This window comes from Mchenga conophoros, linkage group LG3 (genome assembly GCF_057382185.1).
Source record: "Mchenga conophoros isolate Kocher_MC1m ecotype Shallow Benthic linkage group LG3, M_conophoros_male_GT1.1, whole genome shotgun sequence".
NCBI classification, from domain to species: domain Eukaryota; kingdom Metazoa; phylum Chordata; class Actinopteri; order Cichliformes; family Cichlidae; genus Mchenga; species Mchenga conophoros.
Genome location: NC_140528.1, coordinates 83,187,150 through 83,198,665, shown reverse-complemented (window position 1 = coordinate 83,198,665; position 11,516 = coordinate 83,187,150). Strand labels below are relative to the sequence as shown.

At 46.9% G+C, this 11,516-nt stretch overlaps 1 protein-coding gene across 4 annotated transcripts; it reads right to left on the bottom strand.

Annotated features, from left to right (window-relative positions):
* Nucleotides 1–247: 247 nt before the first annotated feature.
* LOC146581142 (uncharacterized) lies at nt 248–11,439 on the bottom strand. 4 transcript variants are annotated; one of them, XM_085267528.1, is made up of 8 exons: nt 10,486–10,707; nt 5,890–9,227; nt 4,935–5,105; nt 4,458–4,688; nt 2,953–3,002; nt 2,816–2,871; nt 2,435–2,737; nt 248–2,141 (listed from the first exon to the last, which is right to left on the bottom strand). In XM_085267528.1, the coding sequence occupies exons 2-8, from the start codon at nt 9,070–9,072 to the stop codon at nt 2,125–2,127; spliced, it is 4,011 nt and encodes a 1,336-aa protein (XP_085123654.1). In that variant the 5' UTR covers nt 9,073–9,227; nt 10,486–10,707; the 3' UTR covers nt 248–2,124. The 4 variants fall into 4 exon arrangements, with proteins under 4 accessions (XP_085123654.1, XP_085123652.1, XP_085123651.1 ...); XM_085267526.1 differs by lacking the exon at nt 10,486–10,707 and adding an exon at nt 10,739–11,439 and having other exon boundaries at nt 4,458–5,105; XM_085267525.1 differs by having other exon boundaries at nt 4,458–5,105; nt 9,858–10,706.
* Between the last annotated feature and the right edge of the window lie 77 nt (nt 11,440–11,516).

Here is an 11,516-nt window from a genome sequence, read left to right as displayed (position 1 = left end):
ATTCACCCACAGCTGCCCATCACAGACCCAGGCTGGAGCCACAGTGCACACTTCGGGTGTAAGCTGCCCTACTGGTGCAAGTGCAGCTTCAGTGGATTCAATAAAAATGATACGGTCAATGTGCAAAGCAGGAATTTCTGTGCTTATTAATGTGAAATTCTTAATATTTCTGATCATAATACCACACAAGTGACACAACTGCACTGGAGAAAACCGAGTTTAACAAAAAAGACAAAGGATTCGAATGAACAGTAGAAAAAGTTTATTACTGAAAAGGCATTTAAACATTCCCTTTTTAAACTGGCAGACAATCGCGTCTGATTTTCATGAGTGATCTGATCACCACAAGCTCTTTCCACTGCGTTGTGGCTGCACAGACAGTATTCACCTCAGCTTTGTGCTCAAATACAAGAATATTTCAGTGTTGTAGTCTTCATGAAAACCATAGAAAAATCATTGAAAAGCATTCCAGAGCACTTCATCCATTTACTACTTAAGTAGGAAAGCCTTGGATTGATAACATTCACAAATGAAATTCTTTTCTAACACGGAGCTTTCTACAGATATGAATAATGCATCATCAACGATCACTTGCGTAAGAGGAGATTCAATAAATAACAAGGCTGCTCCAAATATTGTGGAACGGCACAGAAAAAGTCACATTTGGCATGTCATATATTAGTCTATTTACAGTGCTGCAGGAGATTTTCGCAGAGGTGACAAACTGTCCCTAAGAAAGTTGTCTCGGTACAAAAAGTTGCCCCCGGAGGAACACATAAGGATGTGATGCAGTAGCAAATTGCAGCTCAGTTCCAGATGCCCCATTCAGTGCTTGAGAAACTATCAAGGCTCTAGAGCAGACTAACCTGAATACAAGCCTGCAGGAAAATCTGCACACTAGCAGATTCTGTCAGCTTCCAAATAGTAGAAAATGTTGTGCTGATGCTGTTTTTCTACAGCTGACTGATCCCAGGGTTAAATATTAACGTATTGTATAATTAACTATAAATGTCACATTGACAAAAGCCATGGATTGTATCCCACGGCTGCTATCAGTGAACAGGTAGTGTGTCTCTGCACAACTGCAGTGACCCAGTCCTCCAATACAAACGTATTCAGCAAGTGTTCCTCAGTCCGGTGCATTCAGCCCCAGTTTGTGCTCTCAGCAGCTCAGCCAGCAGGTTGCGCCTTTTACTTTCCAGGAGTTTTCAGGAACTTTAAACAATCAATAATATTCTTTAGATTTGGTGCTAAAACACTTCCCACTGTGGAATTCACAGCCTGGACACTGGTGCTAATTTCATGACTGAGCTGAGCTTCTTCTGAGCTACTCATTCTTTTACCCCCATACCACCTATTATCCCGTTTTTCCTTGGAATACCTAAAGTGTTTTCCCAGAATGCTGAAATGTTCACCCCTGCAGAAAATCCACCAAGGCAGAGCAGAGAGGAATGTACAAACTGGCCATGAGTATGCTCCAGCTGGAAAACACAGGTTATATTTTATTATGGCGCCCACAGAGGTCATGTGATCAAAGAAGATATTTGTGCAAGTCTGTGATTGGATCAATAAATTAAGACCAAAAAGCTCAGTGGCCTAATAAACTGATATGTCCAGAATGCCATTAGCTTAGCCTTCCCGGAGTGAAGATTTCCCAAATGTAGTAATGTTTCACTCCAACACTCATCTCAAGGTGCTGTGTTGTAAGAAGCAACAATATTATAGAGAAGTGCAATGATCCCCTCTGAGCAGCAAGAGTGGGGAGGAAGAGCTCCTTTTGAACAGGAGGAAACTTCTGGGAGAAGAAGGAGCAACCGTTTGCTGCAGCTGATTGGTGGATGAGAGAAAAAAGGAGCACAAAAAACAAACACAACAGGAGAAGGACTGACAGCAAATCTCGGATGAAGCAGCTTCAGTATAAAAATGTCCTCACTGCCTTTGATAAACATACACAACCCTGGTAGGAAATGAGGTAAAGCTGCTTTAGGGCCTTCTTTTCCAAGGTGTCTTCCTGCAGAGGTAAACACACTGATAAGAAATAAAATACACGAGAGAAAGGGGGTGGGGTTTGTTTCTCCTGGTCCATGGTCTTCAGCTGCCTCCTGCAGCCGTCTCTTCAGCTCTTCAGTTCTTGTGTGGTTCTGCAAAAGAAGTCAGACAGCGTTGTTATCTGCAGAGAAATGGCTTAGCCTTTGATTGAATTGTTTCACACTGATCGGTGCAGTCAGGCGAGTTTGCACCATCATTGTATATAACTGCTGAGCCAGTGTTGCTACCATTACATTATATGAATATATGAGCCGATTAAAGGATAAACCTCATTGGGGATCAGTCGTACAGATGAGGCTAACAGATGCTCTTCTGCAGCTACTTTTAACTCTGCTGTGTTGCAAAGTCAGGTGACTTAACTACGTGATCCGAGCTCATACTGTACCTGCCACAGGTCTGCTGTGCTGCTGCAGCTGGCTGCTGAAGAAGCGTTCCCGCCGCGACACCTGCTCATCCCAGGCCTCCCGTATTTGCTCTTTCTCGCCGGGCTCCAAGGTTAGGGTGTGCGGGTGGGCCTCGTCAATGTGGGCCTTCACTCCCTCTAGGCTGTGGGAATATTGCAGTTCCCCACACACCATGCACACCAGCAGCTGGTTGAGTGGGTCATAGTCCATGAGGTAGCGGCTCCTCCAGACAGCATCGGAAACAGAATCGTCCTCACTTTCAGCGAACAGCAGCTCTGACTCATCTGAGAAGGCAGAGTTTGTTTTTGGCTACTTTCACCATTTTATGTGCATTCGTTCAAGTTCACAGTGACATACTTTACCTTCGATTGGGGCTGTGTAATCCGAGTATGTGAAGGATGCCGAGTCCACTGAAGAGCTGTGAAGGGAGATTTTTGTGTGTTATCCTGAATGCTGATGATGCTGATATCAAAAGAAAGCGAGCAAAGAAATCTCTCACCTCATTAGATGTTCTGACTCCTCAGAAGAGTTCACCCACTGACCAGGTTCCTAAAGATATTAGACAAAGAGTGAAAAACTAAAGCACAGGCCACGTGCAGTGTTTTTACGTGCTTTCATGAGCTCCCTGAAACAAGGTGAACCTAGACACAAGTCAGACTGGAGAGATGCTTAAACAGAGGTCCTGTAGTTTTGTCACTTTGACATTATTTTGTGTATTTTGTAGTTTCTTTCTGGTGCTTTTGTGTCTTTTAGGTCACCTGATTTACTTACAAACAAAGGCTTTGGCAAAGAACAGGGGCACGAGTGCACCATTTAGTAATCTGTTCCTTTTCTACTGGAGTACTAAAGTACTCCTCTGTTTCTGTATCACTGAGAGATCAGTCCTGGGAATGAGGGTATCAGGGTTGTGACAGAAAACCTGCGTTAGTGTCTGACCGATTTTTTTAAGCCTTATTTATGTGGGGAACATACTTGTTGTTGCTGAAAGGACCCGCTTCAATTTTTAAATTAATTAATTATAAGTGTGAGAATTTTAAAATCTACTGGGAACCAACGTAAAGAGAAAGATACTGGTGGTGGACAGTGGTACCCCTCACTCTCCTGGTAGATACAACTATGATACGAATTTCAAAATCCAATGTGACTTCAGAAGATTTTCAGAAAACTTGACCTCTGATGTCTGACGGTGAGGTTGAGGTCATGAGATTTGAACTCATTGAAGGGTTTTAGCAGACACACCTATCAAATCAATTTGAAAGTTCTATGTCGTTTTGTTCTCGAGGCTGTGAGCTTGCTTGCTAGAGCCTGCTACGAGTCTGACTGCAGCATTTTGTAATTGTTTGGAGGCATGACAAAGATGATTTGTCTAAACTGGTAAAAGGGCATCACAACATGTGCAACGACACTAACACAAGAACAATTTGCTCTAGTTCAAAGAACGAGGCTCGCATTTTAGAAATGTTCCTTAAAAGAAAGTAAAAGGAACATGAGGTACACTTTATATGTGAGTCAAAGTTCAGCGAGGAATCAAATACTTCACCGAGATTACGAACGCTGGTCTTTGAAGACGAACAAAAGAAATCAATCACGTGACTGAATGTTAAATGTATTTCAAGTGGAGCTGTAATCATGGCCTCAGTCACTAATCCGGGATAAACAGCCAACCAGGGTGGGCAGCCTATTTGGCTGGTGAGGCTTAAAAGATGGCATAAAAAGGATAAGAAATGCCAAAAAAAGACAGAATGATAAAAGGGAAACATCAGTGGACCCAGGATTGAACCTTGTGGAACCCCTCGAGTTAATCAAGCAGTGTAAGAGGAGAACTAGCACACGCTAACCAAGAAAGTCCTTCCAGATAAATAAGAAGAAAACCAGAAATGCCAGCTAAACCTTGAGCCTATTAAGTATAATATAAATGTCAGTAGTATGTAATATGAATACAATAATCATTACATGCCAGTAAGCTAAAAAAACAAGCTGTTTATGTAACTGTGCAACTCTCACCTCTGTCTGTAGACCCAGGGGAGGCAGCCTAGTCTTCCAGCTGTTGAAGCTTTGGGTGATTCCCTTCTCCCGAACTGCCTTCCTGGCTCTCTGCTCCTTCTTTTTTATCCTCCAGTACTCCCGCTTCCTCCTCAGAAAGTCCTGCTCACTTTCCCCTGGGATGGGCTTTGGAGGAACCATGGTGCTCACTGGTGCCAGCTGGATGGAGGATTGTTTCTTGTGTGGGGGACTCTGAAGGTGAGCAGAGGGGATTTTTAACGGACTTTGACCAAGGGGTTCAATGAGGTGCATGTCAGTACTGGACAGTGGTTTGTCTGGTGGCTTCGCAGCGGTGAGGGCGGGAGCTGAGTCTACATCAGTGCTTCTAGATGCTTGTGAAAGCTGTAGAGATTCAGAAACTCCTGCACAGCTGGATACAGCATGTGAAGGCCCAAGTTTGACGCTGCTGTACTCATTGCTGGTGATAGGCAGTCTGACCTGGAGCGTGCACGCTGACTGTTGAGCATTAGATGTTGTTTGGCTAACAACCAGAACGGTGGGGATGCTGGTCACTGAGTCCAGAGGAGAGACAGGTGGTTTGGGCTGCAGGGCTCGTTTTGCTGGAGGACTCGCCCCTTTAAGACTGTTGATAATAACGAGCCCCGGGGTCTGAAAGAAGAAAATATGACATGAACAAACGGCTTTTCAGAAACTGAGGCAGAGTTTGCTCCTAGCTTTAATGGGCCCCCTTCAGATGAACTCCACTTTGTTTTTCCTGTTCAAATACCATATGCCTGAGAATTGCAGCGATTCAAGCTTCAGCTGGACTGAGTCAAGTCTGAACTGAGTCGACTGCAGAAACCACTTTTATATACATAGAGAAATTTAGGTATGTGAAAAATGCACTCTTTACATGGAGGGCCCCTCTTTTACATAGACACTATGTGCACATGCTGCTAAATACTCAATAGCTTTCATTCATTTAAGTGATGCTTGGGTTTTCTGCCCATTGCACGAGCTAAATACAAAGTTAGGCTGCACTAGTCGGAAATGGTTCATCTGGTAGCACGCGGCAGATTTCAGTGGCCTTAGTCAAGCTTGTCACCTTTGCAATCATCAAATGGAACTCTGTATGCAGATAAAAGGAGGAAGAAAATCAAATGCAGTCTTCTTTACTTTGAGTGTTGAATTTCTGCCACGCTCAGATCCTGAACACAACACGAAAATCTAGGCTTCAAAAGGTAGAAATGCTACATGGGTCAGAGCTAGCACTCATTTTTCAAAAACAGTCACATGTGAAGATGAATCTGATGATGATGCACAGCTGACATCAGGGGCAACCAGCGGGACACAACATACTATCAAATATGATCAATATTAGCTATTAGCTACACACCAAAGCACTGAAACTTCACCTCTTGCAGAAAAAGAGCTCGAGTGCTGCTCGTGTTACCTGAATGCTTCTGGGGAAGAGCCCGCTGCTGCACTCCCCCTCGCCGTCTTTCTGCCTGGCCTTTAACTTGGCCCTCTGCTGCCTCTTCATCAGCTTCCAGTACTCCCTCTTCCTCTGCAAGCTGGTCAAGCCGCTCTGCTCCGTCACCACGCTGTTGTACCTCCGCTTTGATTCGGGGCAGATGTTCTGCTCTTGTGCCTGATGCTGTTCCTGCTGTTCCTGCTGTGGTTGCAGGTTATCCAGCGTCACGGCTGTGATGTGATGCAGCTTTGGTGGCTCTGGAGAGCAGCAGGTTTTATAGCCGGCTTTTTTAGCGCAAAGTCTCTGGGTTCTGCGTGGTGCTTCCATGGAGGTGTTTACTATGTAGTTCAAAGGGGTCTGGGATGAGTGCTCACTGGTATGATGCACACCTAGCTCACTGGAAGCAGGAAGAGGTGGAACTGTCTCACTCACCTGCGATGGGTTCTTGAGTTGAGGGCTTTGTAAACTGGCCTTTGCAGAGACCTTGCTGTCTAGCTCCCAGCTTTTTATCTGCAGAGTGAGGTCAGCAGCAATAGGAGCCGTGTCATCCCTTTCAAAGGACAGCTGAGATAAATTTGGCTTCATGTCTTGCTGTGAAACCTCTTCTATCGTCTCCATTTTAATAGAGTTCTGCTCACTTTTACATTCTGTCACTGTGCTAAGAGATTCTTCCAGGAGCTTCTTCATGGAGGCCACAGCTAGCAGAGTGGCAGTTTGGCTGTCTGCGCTCAGACATGGGTCAGACTCCAGCTGGGGTGCTGGAGGTGGGGAAATAGGGGGTTTGATATCTGGACAGATGGCTTGTTCTGGTGGAGAATTGAGGTCAGCTGCTGGCATGGAGTCACTCTCCTGTTTCATTTCATTTGCACGAGGCAGAAAAAGCACGCTGTTGTTGGAAAGAGGAGGTGCAGTTGCTGTAGTGTCGGTGAGATTTCTAATCTGAGGCACAGTGATCAGCGTCCCCTGCTTCTGAGGCTTCCTCCTTTGTGAGGCTGCACCGGCCCTAGCATGTAAAACACCCTGTCTCAGTCGGACAGCTCGAGCTGCTCTCTGCTCACGCTTCTTTATCCTCCAGTACTCCCTCTTCTTTGCCATCCTCTCCTCCTCCGTCAGCCCCGCATCCAGAGACAGGGCTGACAGCGACGGCGCTCTGCTCGAGATGGTCATTTTCATAACACAACTGCTAACGTTTGAACCTGCTGAATTTTGAGGGCTCTGTGGATGAGTAAGTGTGAGCTGACCCACAGTTTGGATAGCTGATGAGTGCAAATTAGGAACGGTTGTGCTTTTGAGGTGAGTCTGGGGTCTAACTGCGAGCAGTCGCGGCAGTTTGTTGGCTAGCTGTCCAGGAGCAGAGACTTTCACCTGAGCTGAGCAAAGAGGAGGGGGAGCCGGGTTTATCCTGATGGGAGCAACACTTCTCAGTTTAGCGTCAGGCTGACGCTGTTGTTGTGCCAAAGGAGTGTTTGTAGAAACTACACAAAGCTCTACTTGGCTTTTGTCTTCTGCTATGCTGTGACATGCAGAACTGTGAGGGATGTTAGCAGTCAGCGTCCCGTCCTCTTTGATGAATCCTCCGATGGTCTCTGGGCTGTGAGTGAGGGCACTTCCGGTTGACTGCGCCAGTACTCTAGTCTTCCTCATCTCCTCGAGGATCTTCTGGTAACGTTTCACCCTCCTCATCAAAGAATCTCTCTCTTTCAACCGAACCTTTACCTCCATGGACAGCTTAGCTCGCTGTTCGCGCTTTTTGATCCGCCAGTACTCTCTCCGTTTAGCTATTATCTGCTCGGGCGTGTCGTCGGGGTTGATTTTGGGCATATTTCTGGTACCAAAAGCTGAGGGCAGCATTGGGGATTTACACCGTAGACTTCTGTGGTTCATTAAGTTTCTCTGTGCTTCGATGAACCTTTGTCTAGGTGTTTTATATCTCGCGATACCCCGGGTAACACCGCCAAGATGACCGTAACTTGGAACCTTTCCCTGAGAGTCTACTGGTTTTTTCACAGATGGAACATCAGATGTTTGCAGAGCAGTTACAACTACAGTTGCTGTCCCACTTTGCAGTTTATTGTTTTCACTTTTGGCTGATGTAAGTGATGTTTTGACCCGTGTATGACACTGCTTCTGGCTTGCTCCTCTCAAAAGTGACTCTGATGGAAGAACTATGCTTCCCACGTGTCTGGTTTTTGGCGCCGTTAGCCTCTGAAACGTCATCTCTGCACCCTGTGTCCTCTCTCTGGCTTTAGCTAACCTAGCTGCAAGCTTTGCTCGCTGCTCTCGCTTTTTGATCCGCCACTGTTCCCGACGCTTGGCTGCTCTTTCCTCGTCGGACTCCAGAGAAGCTCGTGCATTGCCAACACCTTTAGCCCTCTGTGTGGTGACCAAGGCACGCTTTGTTCCACTCTGAGGTGTTGAGATGGCTCTTTTGCTCTCTGCTTTAGTGGAAGTGGGGCCGCATGGAGAGGACACCAGAACGAGACCTGTGGGTAAGACTTTGGGCTGAGTGGGTAATACAACCGGTGCCTTATGTTGGTTTCTGGGGACTGATGCACCCTGCATAGACACACGTGGCTGAGGTGCTGTTTTACTGGAGCTGCCATTGGTTATTCTGGTCACTCTGACTGGAGGCACTGAGGATACGGTGTTCAGCTGAGTTCCACTGCACACGGGTGAGGACACGGGTGAGGAAACGGTTGCGTCCCTTGCTGTCTGACGTTTACCTGCGGCTGCGTTGCCGCTGGCTGATTTGGCAGAGATAGAACACGACGCTGGCAACTGAGGCAGACGCTTGTTGAGCTTTACTGTCTGGAGCCACTTCTCCTTTTGGCTGTCAGTGGTTTCACGTGACCCCTCCCCCAGAGCATTTCCGTGCTTTGACACAGAATTGTATGAATTATCATTACTCTGCAGAGGAGGTGACGAAGCACCTGATGACTGGGCCAGAGTGGAAGCCTCTTCTGCTGGGGCATTTAGCTGCTTCCCTCCCTGGCTGCTGCTGCTGTGTTTGTGCCTTTCCCTCTCCTCTGACACACGGGCCCGCTGCTCTCGCTTCTTGTTTCTCCAGTACTCTCGCTTTAGGGCGAGCGTGGCATCATCATACTCCGAGGCCGGCCGGTAACGGTGGGACGTTGAGCCACCTTTACCTTTTGCAGTTGGCATCCTGTTGCCAGGCTAGACAGCCCATCGGTTCTCATCCAACAGCAGTGATTGGCCTTGGTAGCCCCTCAGTCCAGGATCCTAACTGTCATTATCAGCATCATCGTGTTTCTGAGCACCTCTTATGCTCTCCGACATCACATTGGTGTGCAGATATCCTGAGGAACAGAAAACAGTCTTTGCATTAAAATGTGATGAAAATAAGCTAAAGACTAGTTAATACTTTGTAATAAACATTAAGCAACAGCAAAACGAACACAAGTTGAAGTCACTTGGATGAGTGACGAAACGTTTCCGATGAACAGAATGAAGACCTTTATGGGATTTCCTTACCTGGATGATCGAGCATGCATCAAGACAATATTTTTCCACTTTTTAAAACACAATGTGTAGCACCTACTGTTGCTCTACATTTCAAACTGAGGTTTGCAATTGCCGTTTTAAAGAGTATATAAGCAGGCAGGTGCGGTGGCCATAGTTAGGTTTGGAAATAAATCCCGGAAACAGCAGTGCTGCACACTGAGGTCCTGCTTCAGGATCTCTGCTCGTAGCAGTGATTGGAGCCATGGGAATTACAACATGCTCACTGATCAGTAATGCAACAACAAGCACAACAACATTAACAAGTGCTGTATATAAAACACAATAATCCCCTTCAATTGCACAAAGTAATGATAATATTAGCGAGGATTGAAGAGTCAAATAGTTATTTACAAAAATGTAACAATTTATACGTTTTATTTCCACCAAATAAGTTCAACCAAAGTCATTTTATCTGTTTAACTCACATGTGTGTGCCTCATGATGAAATGAAAGTACACGGAGTACACGGAGTAAGGTGGTCTCAGTGGAGCACTGACGTACTCTAAGATCTGTAGCACTCACTCCAGCAGGATTTCGTGCACCAGTCAGGAGACAATAAATACGTGCACGACGCCCACCTCATCTGTCACAACATCTGTGCAGAATCCCGCGTGAAACGCGAGTTTCAGTGTAAGATTGAGAGATAACTATGAAATAAATGAAATTGTCGTCGTGTGTGGGAGTGCTTCGGCTCCAGAAAGCAGGAAGAAAACAGCGAGTCGCTGTCCCTTTAAAGCTGTCTCTCTCTATCACAAAGTCTATCTGCCATTTTTCTTTATTCTCAGTGTGTTTCAGTCAAACGCCACCAGGCCACTCAGCCGAACAACCTACAACAAAACACGCAGGGCGGCCGTGGAAAAGCGGTCGCACTAGAGCGGAAATGGTGCCTGGATCGTTGTGTCTCTCAGCGGCACAATGGACAACATTTTCCTGCTCTGGTCCTCGCGGACTGGCGCCTGTCTGCGCGTGAAAGCCGCGAGGACAGGCGCAGATTCGAGCCGCAAAGCCGCGCGCCCGGAAGCACGAGCGACAGAAAACATGCACGTCCGTTACCTTTTAGCGGCACTTAACTTTCCGGGACACTTTGGGGGCGGTTTTGCACAGATATTCTGCCAGGACACTGCAGCTACTTTCCGCCAGTCGTGCTCAGGCTGCCTTGACAACGCTGAAAAGTACCAGGATGTGGGATGCTCGCTGTGTGTGTGTGTGTGTGTGTGTCTGTGTACATAGAGACAGTAGTGTGCAACGCCCCCTCCTTTCCACGCCACATCCATTCACTGGGTCGCATTAAAAGGATTTTACAAACCTGTCACGAGTCCCCCTGTCTGTCTGTCTGTCTCTTCCAAAGAGAGCCGAGTGGTGCCGGGACACGGAGGCCCCGCACAGCTGTTCCCTACTGGAATAGCTGCACAAAGGTCCATTGATTTATTGTCTTTTTCTACACATGACCCGAATTCATGTGCACACGCTTCAAGCAGGGATCCACTTTTCTACACAACGACCAAATGAGCATGAGGGAGGGGCTGACGGACAAACAACGTTAGGGCGCTGGGGGCCACGGCCCGGTTCCTTTAACGTGGATCCGGTTTGAAAAAACTACATTGACGTCACAGCAAGACTATAGCTAGGGACTGGATACATGAATTAAACGTGTGTAAATCTTTGCGATCCAAAGGTGTGAGTTCAGTAGCTGAAACATTCTTCATTTTAATAGCATTAACATGAGTTTAAGACTGTTTACGACTGAGGCCATCAAAGTTAGTGTATCAGAGGTTTCAGTCCGACTATGTCAACTCAGACAAGTTTACTAATCGAGAAGGAAGTCATGAACACATGTGCGTTTCGGTCTCTGCGCCGCTGAACATCTGCACAGATGTGTGTGACACATGAAAACAGCGCGTGCTGCCCCGGTACAAAGCAGGAGCTGCTGAGGGGCCCCGACTCACCGCCTCGTGGTTAACCGGCGCTCTGCCTTCATGTCGCGGCTGTGGGACAGCAGCAGCAGCAGCAGCTTACCGGTATTAGCGCCTGCTGCTCCCTCTGCCCCCCCGGGGTGGGTGTGCATCGTCGTAGCTGCTACTGTC